The 12,786-nt window shown below is 39.9% G+C and overlaps 1 protein-coding gene across 1 annotated transcript; it reads right to left on the bottom strand.

The window, feature by feature from the left end:
- Positions 1-8,424: 8,424 nt before the first annotated feature.
- Positions 8,425-10,704, bottom strand: fibin.S (fin bud initiation factor homolog S homeolog). The gene has a single exon (XM_018260138.2). The coding sequence runs from the start codon at positions 10,097-10,099 to the stop codon at positions 9,488-9,490; it is 612 nt and encodes a 203-aa protein (XP_018115627.1). The 5' UTR covers positions 10,100-10,704; the 3' UTR covers positions 8,425-9,487.
- Between the last annotated feature and the right edge of the window lie 2,082 nt (positions 10,705-12,786).

Below are 12,786 nucleotides of genomic sequence, written 5' to 3'. Positions count from 1 at the left end.
TTCTGCTTCTCTAATTTGATCTGTGGTTCCAAGATTCTGAGACTAGGCTCATGGTAGGCCATGGAGTATGGTTGGCTTGAAGTCCTTTGTGGAACCAATTTTTGAGACCTGGACCCTAACCTGCAACCCGCCGCTTTATACTCAACCCACCGACCACCATTAAACAGGAAGAGCTGTTGCTGCATTAAAAGTGGACGGAGACAGAAAAAATGTTTTTAAAATTTTAAAACGAGTTAATTACAGACAATATAACTTAAGATAAACAATATAGATGAGACCTGTAACCTGACCCGCAATCTGCAGACCCGCATTTATACCAGCACCCGAAAATCCTACACTCATACCCACATTTTTTGTACCTGACCCGCGGGTATCCAACCCGCTGTAGGACTCTAATTTGAAGGTCATATAAAGCCAGATTTGGGGAGTGTCTGTTTGGTCTACTAGATATACCTGGAAGCTGAACTTCAAGATTTGGTGTGAAAACTTGTTTGATATCCTATATATTCCTGGAACAATGGCTAAATTGCTACACCAGTGTTTTCCTATAGCTTTTATCTCTTTATTATTAGCTAAGGGGTGGGGCAACCAAAAGTTGAACCTCCAAGATGGTCTTGAACTAAAAAGTCTGACAACTGCTGCTTTAGAGTGATGTTTATGAGGCCAAGCAATTAAATCACCAGACTCGGTGGCTGCGGTTATGGAAAGTTCAGGTGATGATCCCATTTCAGAAACCCTTAACCTTGAGTAACATCCTCTTATATAACTTTTTATTATTTTCTCCTTCACAAAGCCCTGGTGCACAGCCAGTGTGCTCCCGTAGAGCACTTTATATCGGTGAAAAGTCACATTTTCCCATTCAGCTGAGCCAAAAGTAGCGGCCAACAGTGACACAGCTTTGGAGGACGCTCTCGTAAATGCAGCCACAGTCATATCTTTAAAGTTTCTGTTTTTTTTATCTTTAGAGCTTGATGAATGGCAATATATCCTGTTTTAATTAAATTTTGCATATTATTTATTTTCTTCTGGAAATATACCTGAGGGATTTTTTTTTTTTGCATGTATTTTGTATGGAAGGGAACATTCACTAACCTTCAGTTTCCTGCACACAGAATTAATTTTGGCAATGCTAAAAGAATACTTCTACTCTTGAATTGGAATTTAAAGGAGCAGTTATGGTCAACTTTCAGCATGATGTAGGCAGAGGAATTATAAGGCAATTTTTAAAGCTCTCTGCACTCGAAGACCAGGATTTTGGCACTTAAAGTTACGAGGGCTGGATTGTGCTTTAAGGTTTTTAACTATCATCATGGCAGTAGCACCTCTGACAACCACTTCTTTTTTTCCATGGTATTAACGAATTCCAGTGCCTGTACTGGTTTTTAAGCCTGAGTGATCAAAACCCTTGTTACTCACAATATTTATGTCTTATAGAGCATGGGAGAGACATATCTTGGCTTTTTCAGACACTGTGCCACAGCCAATTTATTAATACAGATATATACCACCTCCTTTTCATGAGCAGAACTAAAACGCTCAACCTGACTTTTAACTACAGAGATAGAGAAAGAAAATGGTAGATCATCAGTCTTTATAATTGTGCTCAAAATTTGACCTTCAACTTGTGTAATGAGAAACTTTGTTTCCACCGTCAAAATGAATCAGAATATATTGCAAGGAAAACATAGACTCCAACAGCAAAAGGAAATTAATCCCTTAACTACTTGGTTTTGGAGGATTCAGGTAATTTCAAACAGATCTGTGCAAAGGGGGATACGGATGACATCATCGGCGAGTTTGTGCAGTGACTGTTAAATTTTATTGCTGCTGGATTGTGCATAGGTGAGTGTATATGTGGCTCTTGTAGGTCCCGGAGCTGAAACAAGGGTTTCTTTCTGCTGCTCATTTATCTCTGCTTTGCAGGCAAACAATATGTTATATGAGCAGAGAGCTTGGCAGCTTCTATTTAATAAGATAATGGGCAAGTCTTTTGATGGAAACCAAGGAGCCCTCTGCAGAGCAACTAAGGGCAATGGCACCCTGGTCATTCCCAGCACTTTGCCCCACTCAAGTGGCCACTATCAGGGGGTACTCCATTCAGGAGGCCGATGGCAGAGGGAGCAGTGTCGGACTGGCCCACAGGGATACCAGGAAAACTCCCGGTGGGCCCAGGTGTCAGTGGGCCCTCATGCTGCTAAACATTTGGCCTATTTCATGGTCATTCCCTATTTCTATGAGAATAAAAAGGCTAAATAGATGGAATAATAGATTATAGTATGTAAATAAAGGAGACTAGGAGAATAGAGGTTGAGTGAGAAGAAGAAGAAAACAGTACTGAGTGGGCCCCTAGTCTAAGATTTTTAGGTGGGCCCCTGGTGTCCCAGTCCAACACTGAGAGGGAGGAACCCTAAGAGATACAAAGGTCCAAATCTGAGCGGGGCTTTCAGTGAGTGTGCAAGGTTTGGGTGGATCATTGACAGGATTGGCATAATGGGGTGTGGCTTGGCAGATCATGGGTGTGAGCATGTTTTCATGGTGCATGGAGCGTTTCATTTTGCATTGGCATGGGCCATGCTTACTTAGTGCCCCTGCTAGCAGAGTCTAGCTGATTACTATTATTGACTATTAAGTCAATGGAGGGGCAATGCCACAGATTGGATTGCCACCCTGCTAAGGCAAAAACCTCTTGGTTAGCAAGAAGTTGTCATTGTGGCATTGCCCTTGGCTGTGTTCCCAAGGCACAGTTACCATATAATGTGCTGCAGAAGATCGAACCATAAACAAGATGGAGTTAGGCAACTCCAGGTTGACTTTTTCCTGACCCGCATATCACTAGTCTGTGCCTCCTGGAATGGAGACAGGGTTGCCACCTGGCCGGTATTTTACCGGCCTGGCCGGTAAAAATGATGGCCGATCCCAATGTTATTAATAGGGAAAAAAGATAAATATATAGGAAGGCCGGTATTTTTTTCCAGAAAAGGTGGCAACTCTAAATGGAGATGAACACTGAGTCAACTGCTTCATTTGCAGGACAAGACAAGACTTGGCCACCAGCAATCCCTTGGGGGTGGGGAAATAAAAATGCAAATATGTTGTTTTACAGTTGTTAGATATTTTCAGTAAGTACTGTACAATGATGGGAGTTGTTCAATAACAGCTGGAGGTTCACAGTGTGGATCTAATTAATTTATTCCACTTACCCCTCCAAATGGGGCACATTTCATTTGTGAGATAAACACTCTATAAACACACTAACTCTATAATTACTAGAAGACGGTCACTGACCTAACTCCCCTACTCAGCTAAACATAGAAAGGCGCTTTCTGAGTGGTATTTATAGATCTTCACCCAGCAGATGAAATGAATTATGGAAGAACATAAGGGAGGTGATGCATTAGAGAAAAAGAATACACAGACAAGCTCTAACCCCGACACACCCTAATATACAGCATGTGTGACGGAAATGTATTGTGTGTGGGGAGGTAAGAGAATTACATTTGCACCAGTTGAAAGAGCTCAGGAAAGAACTCTTTGCATTTTTAATTTAATTCAGAGAGCACTTTGTGTGCACGCGATTTTGCACAAGGGCTTATATCCCCTTTAAACGATACTATTACATACCCAGAGGTACATAATTGCAAATACTGCACATGTGAAGAGCTTGTGAGTTTTACATTGCATGTGTAGAACTAGTAAAACACAAAAAAGGTAAATAATCTATGAAGTCATAAGAGCTATGGTGCCCTCGGCAAGGCAGCTGAGGAACGTTTTGCATGGAATGGTGAGCACAGGACTACGTATGCTCAAATCTTGGGCCCCATGCTTCTAGTATGCAATGCAGATGTTATCGGCATGACTCTGTCCCTTTAACAAGCTATAACTTTTTGAACTATCAGTAAATAATAGTTTCCAAATTCCAACTCCAGGGCTGTGAAGTTATTTATCCAGCCTTGCCTGTGTGTCTATGCTGATCTCAGTGCCTTGGGCACACTCTCCCAATGGCATTAGGCATATACTCAACTCAGTAGTGTGGACTTTGCATCAGACTAAATATAATATTTGGCTGCTTATTAATTAATGCCCACTTGATAACATAATCATAGAAAATGGTCTTTATAAATCTACAGAGGACATATTCCGCTTCCCAAACTGGCCTTACAGTAACTCCCCCAAAAATCCCAGTAGCTTGTACATTACACAGGACTCTTCCTATCAGGAGGGCCCTTGCTGTAGATAGAAAGAGTTGCTAACTGGCCTGTATTTCACCGACCAACCGAGGGCAAGAAAAAAGTGCTCCTAATGGTGTTTAAGAGCTCTATAAGTGCTGCTTCTCCGACTCCGCCACTCTCCTGATAATAGCTCAGGGTTGCCAGGTCTAATTTTCAAAACCAGCCAAAGCCAACTACAAAAGCAGCCCAAAGCTAGCCAAGAGGCACTTCAAAAGTAGCCCAGAAATAGCACAATACGTGAAAAAAAGTCTAAAAATTTATATATATAATATATAATATATATATGATAATATGCCTTTTTCTAATTTTTCCATGAAGTAAAATGGGACAGATTTACCCATCACTAGGGGTGTAACTACAGAGGGGGGCCCAGGAGGTATAGGGGCACCATAAGGCCTAATACAAAATACAATACAAAAAAGAAATTTTGGTGGCCAGCAGATTTTTGCCCCGAAATTGTCTGAAATTGAGGAAAAGTCATCAGAAAATGTGAGAATGCTTAAAGGGGTGGTTCACCATCAGGTTAACTTTTAGTAAATTTTAGAATGGCCAATTCTAAGCAACTTTTCAATTGGTCTTTATTAATTATTTTAGTTATTATTTACCGTAGTTTATGAATTATTTGCCTTCTTCTTCTGACTCTGTCTAGCTTTCAAAAGGGGGTCACTGACCCCCTCTAAAAACGAATCCTCTCTAAAGCTACACATTTATTGTTATTGCTACAAGAAGACCCAAAGATTACCGAACAATAAGAATAAGATGGCGCCCGTGAACTCCGATGCGCTGAATCTGCAACGAGGGGTAAGTAAAGAGTTAGGGGCATTTACCCAGGGTAACACCTAGGCTGAGGGTAAGCAGGGAGGGGGGTCTATGTAGGGTAGGGGATTTTAATATAAAGGGTTTGGTTCTCCTTTAAGTATAGTGCAACACATTGTCATGATGTCTACTCTCTAATCCTTAACCGAAATGTAATGTCTCCTTCCCTCAAATGCATTTCTGCAAAATATCACCATTTCACAAATCTTTCAGCAGATTCATTTATGACCAACTGCAGCTACTAGGAACATACCCTATGACCTCCTTCATAGAAGCCATAAGTGAGCAGTCTCCGAGCCTTTTAGCTACGTGTTACTTGATGAGCTTCAGATGATAATGACTCAAATACTAATAAAGGCTCATTTCTTGTTTAGCATTTGGCTACTGAAACCTAAAAACCAAAACAGCTGGTACAGGAATATCTTGAACTTTTGCAGAACTAAGAATATGTAAAAAAAAAAAATTAGATTTTTTTTTCTGGCTGGGATAATTCATTGCAGTAGAGGGTTAATTAGCCAAGCAGGTGGCCCCACTATAAACAATACTGAGTCATAAAACTGAGCTTAAGTCTCCCCATCCATCCCTAGTTTGTTTCAGAGAGACCGGAATTTCTTCTTTGTGACTCATGTGGTTCTATAAAGTTTATGAACACTTACTCTCTTTAATAGGCAATAAAGTGGAACACATATATGAACCTGTCCACTAGAGCAGTGTGAGTGATATAATACAATGATCCATATGGAAAAATATTTGGATAATGTAACTCTGCCCAATATGGGCCAATAAATGCAATGTGGACGCCACACACACACATTAACACCTATATGTTTTTTTTAAAGGAGAAGGAAAGGCATCCTTCACTTGGGGATGCCAAAGTGATTGTATTGACTTACATGAAACCCCCGGGCCGGTGCTCCTATCAGCAGAAAACTGCACCAGCCTGGGGTTTCAGGTAAGTCAATACATTCACTTGGGAGTGCCTAATATTTGGCACTCCCAAGTGCAGGATGGATTTCCTTCTCCTTTAAAGCTATACAAGCAATTACTGGATAATTGTAAAGTACTAGATTGCCAGTAAGTTTGGTATGGTCTATAGACCGCATCAAAAAATCTGAGGGTGACTAGAAAGGAATGATATGGCTATTGGCCTCTTGGGAAGCAGACCCAGAGAAAACACCATCCTGCAGTCCCATTTGCTCGTAGAGATAATCTTCAGAAGCTTTGGGAAACCATTGGGTGGGGGACAAACAAATATGCTGTAGAGGGCCTGGTTAATTTTACACATGGTGGTCATGATCAGCAACACTTTTTCTCTTATTGTGTCTGGACCTAGCACCTGGTGAGGCTCTAGTTGGGGTCCCTTGCATGGCAACAGGATTCTATTAGACCCCAGCCCTCCCAGATCAGGCCTAGTGGCATTCATGCATGACTACTTATAAACTGATAATTAGGGATGCACCGAAACCAGGATTCGGTTCCGGATTCAACCTTTTTCAGCAGGATTCAGATTCGGCCAAATCCTTGTGCCTGGCCGAATCCAAATTTGCATATTCAAATAAGGACTGGAAGGGAAATCACCTGACTTTTCATCACAAAGCAAGGAAGTAAACATTTTTCACCAGTTTTTCCTAGCAGATGCAAATTCGGATTCTGTTTCGGTTCGGTATTCAGGCCAAATCATTCATGAAGGATTCCGGGGATTCAGCTGAATCCCAAATAGTGGATTCTTTGCATCCCTATTGATAATTCTTAAGTTCATATGGGGCCTGTTTAAGTGTACAGCGAGATTTGTCTAATTTTCCCTAATAATGACGATACCATTTCATAGAGCTCGATGATAGGCTCATCTCGTTCTCAAGACCAGGCCCTCGCTACCTTTTGTCTTTTAGATGTACTTTCCATCATCTGAATTGCCAGTGTATCTAAGGTTTCTAGCATTCTTTAATGCTTCGTTCATCAGCTTGGCACTGTATGTATGGTGGAACATGGGTCAAATGGAGGGAACATGTTAGAAGTGCAAAATGACCAACCGTACATCTGCCCATTGAAGTAACCCATAGCAAATACTAAATCATCCTTTAAAAGAACCCATAGCAACCAGGTGATGAATGGAAACCTGTCAAAATGCTCATTTATTGAATTCAACTCAAGGCATTTTATCAGCCAGAGCTCCCCATACTTCTTTGTACATTATAATGTTATACCTTTGCCCCAATGCATTGGGTATTTGGCCCAATATGAGTAAATAAACCTTGAAGAGTAGTGCACTATGGAAAACGTTGCACTATATTGATTCATAGCTCATTAGTGCTTGTACATATTGTAATGTAAATAGGTTATGTACTCCCTCCCCCTTACCATAGTTAACAAAACCATTTATATCATCCCTTCTCTGTTTCTTGCCAAAGGCTTTTTAAAGCCAAATGTGGATACAGAGCATGGCTTTTTAAGAGGTGAGCCCAGGATTTTGGATATCTCCATGGGTTTAATATTAATTTTCTTTGTTCATTCACAGAGGCAACCAATTAGTCCAGATATTTAAACACAGAGAACTCATTTGTCCCAGTCTAGTATGCTACTGTATGTCAACCAGTTAAGAATTTGTTTCCATAATTTTTACTTCCCAAACCCTGATATTAGACAATGGTTAAACCCCTATTAAGAATTTGTGGATCCTTGGAAATGTTCTGTGTATTTATCTGGGTAGCCATTGGTGTACATAAGGTGTGACGCACACCTGCAGTGGAGCACAGGATAGTTTATCAAAGTCAAATTTAAGGGGCCTCTATGGATGCCAATGTCACCCCTATTGCATAGAGCACAGAACATTTTAAATATTGGCAACATATTGCTTTCAGCACCCTAGTATTTCAGCCCCACTGAATACAAGTATGTACCGCCAGTAATGCCGTTAGTATTTGCACTTACACTTCAAATTTTTAACACTATTTAAATATTTTTCATTTAAATTTTCTAGCTAAGTAGCCCAAGACTGTTCCCATATCTGAGAATTAACGATTGCTTGGCAAAATAGGCAATCATTCTACCATTTCCATGACAATCCCCACCAGAGGGCACTGTTTCACTGGAGTGGGGGGGGGGAGTGATTATTTCATTTGTTGCTTTTTAAAAAGTATAGTAGGCTGGATGTGCATGGAGACCTATATGTCACCCTCCAAAAAAATGTTATGGCTCCCTGATTGCCCAGGGGCTCCATTGCCTGCCAATTGTGACGTCATCATCTTATCATAATGCAGTCCCTGATATAGTGGGGCTGAAAAAAATCTGAAAAAAGTTTGCCCAATATGCATTACCGGATATGATTAATAGATCAATAATGTAAACTATGCTTAAAATGAGAATATAAATATACTAGAAATTGTAAAAGGGTTTTACTTTATATAAACAGAGGTTGAGCGACAGCATGAACACTTTGACATGGCACAATGATGCAATGTAACAATGCACATAGACTGACACAGACACAATATACAATAAATAAACATATTGGCATAGAACCTTTATAGATGATAATGGTAAAAAAGAGGTTCTTCTTGACCGAGTACCTACAGAGCTTGCCTCTCATTACCAGACTGTGAAAGCAATTACACTTCTGTAGGTATCAACCAAAATGTTGACATAGAAATTATTTAAATAATATTAAAAAAAAAATTGCCTTATTTACAAAACGTTTTACTCCCCTTATGTAAAGCAACAAATTCTTTGGGGGGCTATAAAAGTCCCAAAAATATTGTCTCATCGTGCACAGTCTGGCACGTGATACGTTAACTACTTTGCTCTTGACAAATTAGTGACAAAGCGTTTGTATTATTATTATTTTTTTTTTTAGAATTTATACATTTTAGAATTTATATTGCTGCTGCTGCTGAAAATACTGCGTTATTTTAATTCTTTTTTAAAAAATATTTTTCCAGGAAAAAGTTTTGGTATCATCTTAGCTGACCAATTCTAAGCAGCTTTGCAACTGGTCTTTGTCCCTTCCTATCCTTAGTTTTTAAAATAATAATCCATGGCATTAATCTGACCATGACTGGTCATGAGGTGTGAGTTTTATTGTTGATAGAATTTTATAGCTTATCTTTCCACTCAAGACCTTTCTTGTACATCTTGCCAACATTAGTGAGCATAGCAACCGGCTAGCAATTTCAATTCAAAACCAGAGGGCTGCAGAAGAAAAAATATAAATGATGAGTAAAAATAACGATCAACAGCCCAAATTCTTAGAATATGTACATCATTGAAAGTTAATTTTAAGGAGACGGGCAACATTTTAAGTTGTTTAGGAGAAATTACCTTATGAATGACATTTGTATAGATGGTTTAAGTGTACAGTCATGTTAAAGGGGAGTTGCAGATGTACCTGGCCATCTATAATGAACAACTGCATAAATTAGACAGGCGTCACTAACAACAGATAGGTTTCAAACCTTTAGGTACATGTTTTTCAGCCTGCTAAGTCTAGCCCCGTGACTTCTAATGGTCAAAGAAAGCAGATCATGCTTGTCTCTTAGTCCCATGGAAATATCCAAGGTTTCCTTGAGTACACCCCTTGTGTGGATCATCATGTCCACAAAGTCATCATTGATACTCTTGGCTTCGTTCTTCTCATTCTCCTGACTCTGCTTGAATTTGACTTCCAGTTCTGTCAGGGACTTGTCTGAACTGGAGAAAGATTCGCTAATCTGGGACGATTCCCTCCCCAGGTACTTGCCATAGCTCTCTTCTCCATCAAGGTCGTAGGATATACTTTTCCCGATGCTTTGGAGGACCCTTTCGGCATCCTCGATCTGCCTTTTAGTAATGATGAATTCATCCTTCAAGGAGAGGGAATCTTCATAAATGCAAGGGCGATCGTCTCTTACTTTGAACAGCATTTGGCATTTCTCAGGATCATCATTCTCTTCATAATCCCCATCAGGAACAAAATAATGGTGCAGGGTTCCATTGGACATTTCTGGATGGAGAGGTCCAGTGTAATATCCATGACACAGGTTGCACAAAACACCAATCCACAGAAAATGAAGTCCTTTCATTTTAGAGAGCAATGATGTGTAGTGACACCAAGGGTGCTGGGAGGGTGGCGTCTGCTATGATAATTCCCAGATATTGAACAAGAACAAGCGCACAATTCCTTTCGGATCCCTCAGTCTATATTTTTCAGAGTGATGACAGTTTGATCATAAATTTAAAAAAAAAAAATCCTTCTTGGGTATTCAGATTCTTGTGCACTGGTTGAAGTGGAAGTAGCCTTTATCCGTTCTGCACAGAATAGTCTTTTGCTCCAGCCCGTGTGAGAGACAGAAAAATTATCTTATGTAAATATAACAGCTTCTTGTTCCTAGTTTAGAAAGCAGGAGGAGGGATGCAGCAAGTCTGCGGTGGGAGAGCTTGGTCTCCTTTCAGGGCTGCATGCTACTACACTCTTTTCAACATCTGGACTGCTAATGCACAGCCTTTTTCGTTTTTTGGCTGATGATATGTCTTAGAAGAGGTATCCGTTCTCAAATTACAGTAGAGCTTCGTCACTAGAGAAGCCAAGAGGCAGTTATGGAAACATTTGCTTTCAAGCAGATACAAGTTATTAAAACCTACATGAAGCACTCTGTCTCTTGTGACGTCACTCATCTAACCCTCTAGGATATAGACCCCCCTACCCCCAACGTCTACTGTTACATCATGACTTTGCTGACCTTTTGGGTATTATTGAAGCCTGTAAATTCAGCCTTTATGCTCATAGGGAAAGAGTTAATAAGGAAGCACGTGCAGAAAGTATAAATAAACTCGAGTGATTCCTAATGCCTGACTCTGAGATGGAATTTCAGAGTGTAATTCCAGTTATGAGCTCGGATAAAGAGCAGTGTTTATGTTACTGGTTAGTATCACCTGGTCTTTTCCAAAGGACGGCACCAAAGCAGGAACAGATTATCCCCCAAACTATGAATCAATGAAGTTATACATACATTATACAACCAGAGACTAAGAAAAATAAAACCAGGAGATTATATGATAGTCCATGCGGCTACTGCTGTGTGAACGCATAATCAGCAACTAGCTAGCTAAACACAAGCCATATTTAGAAGGACCTACCGTCCTTTAATATATAATATCTTTTAACTAAAATCAACTCAACAACCTGACTTTCAGCTGGGAGTTGCACTTTAAAAACAAGGGCTGCAGGTTGGGCATTACTGATGTATTGTGTTATTGGAACCAGCTTGTCTTACTCTTTGCAGTGCCATTTCTGCACAAGGTTCTCATCTTTAGCACTTTACCAAGGGTGGAAAAAGAATTAAATTTCCACTTTGAATTTCGTACCCTTACCTCGAGCACTTAATACACCAAACTCAAAAGCATCCCTGTCCATCTTGCCCTGTTTTCAGCTGTCATCAATTTGTCTTCATCAACACCTGTTATTTCCCATTTTCTCACTCTCAGTTCTGTACATATTCATAGTATGTGTGAGCTCAGATATGTACCCCAAGATAACTTTGTATAACTGTGCCCCATGTTCCACCAAGCTCTATATTTTGCAACTGCTCTGATCAGTGTGTTACGCATGGCTGAAATAGAAAGAAGACTGGAGAATATTTGTATTTTTCTTGGCACGGTGAGCATAGTATTATTAAAGGAACATAATCCGGAACAATTATGGATCCTGAAAATAATGAATGCTCACTATTTCTTACAGAGCTATGCTAGAAAAAGCCACATCTGAATGCTGCATTTGTCCAGAGGTAATTGCTCAGAAAGCCAAACAAGATTTCTAAATTTTTTCATAATGTGTCCACTGGTGTGATGGTTTCATTAAAGTTCATTAAAAGTGTTTGATTCTATCAGAGGAAGCACCATGGTAGGTTCCCTACATCTGAACGCAAATGTATTTGCTTTCCTATGTATTCTTGAAAATATGAGTTACGCTACAACAACTTTTTCCTATACCTGTAGTTGTTTTATGAGTTAAAGTTGTCCCTGGCCAAAGATCGGACCATCAGAGGTGGTATTGGCCAAATATAGTCAAATACAAGAGTCCTCTGCACTCAACCCATTATCAATATATTTAAGACAGAGACATTTTGTGCTACTGCTACTGAAAAATGCCTTACCCTTTAAACAAAACAGGGATTGTTTGTCCATATATTGCAATATATTTAAGCTGGCCAACTACGTCAAAGTCATCCCATATCTGGCCAGTCCTACGCTTAATTTTCATCTGATTCATTAAGAATTCTATTGCTTCATTATACATTTTACAAAGGGACTAGGTTTTACCTGCAACTTACTTGCTGCTTTCAAAGTAAAACTCCCAAACTTGGCTGCCCTTTTATTAGACACCAGTGGGATCACCTGACTATAGCTGGGAAGGGTGGGAGCTACAACATGGAGCTGGTCACTGCTCCTGTATAACTATAACAAACAAGGGAAAGTTGTGCTCACCACTATTTTTTAAAACCATTAGGCAGGGGTGCAATGAGGCTGTGACCACAAAATACATATAGTCAAATACAAGAGTCCTCTGCACTCAACCCATTATCAATATATTTAAGACAGCGACATTTTGTGCATACTGCTACTGAAAAATGCCTTACCCTTTAAACAAAACAGGGATTGTTTGTCCATATATTGCAATATATTTAAGCTATAGTCAGGTGATCCCACTGGTGTCTAATAAAAGGGCAGCCAAGTTTGGGAGTTTTACTTTGAAAGCAGCAAGTAAGTTGCA

Source organism: Xenopus laevis, chromosome 4S (genome assembly GCF_017654675.1).
Source record: "Xenopus laevis strain J_2021 chromosome 4S, Xenopus_laevis_v10.1, whole genome shotgun sequence".
Lineage (NCBI taxonomy): Eukaryota > Metazoa > Chordata > Amphibia > Anura > Pipidae > Xenopus > Xenopus laevis.
This window is presented reverse-complemented; position numbering and strand designations above follow the sequence as displayed.

Coding starts and splice junctions, on each gene's coding strand:
- fibin.S (XM_018260138.2), bottom strand. CDS start 10,099: ATGAAAGGACTTCATTTTCTGTGGATTGGTGTTTTGTGCAACCTGTGT.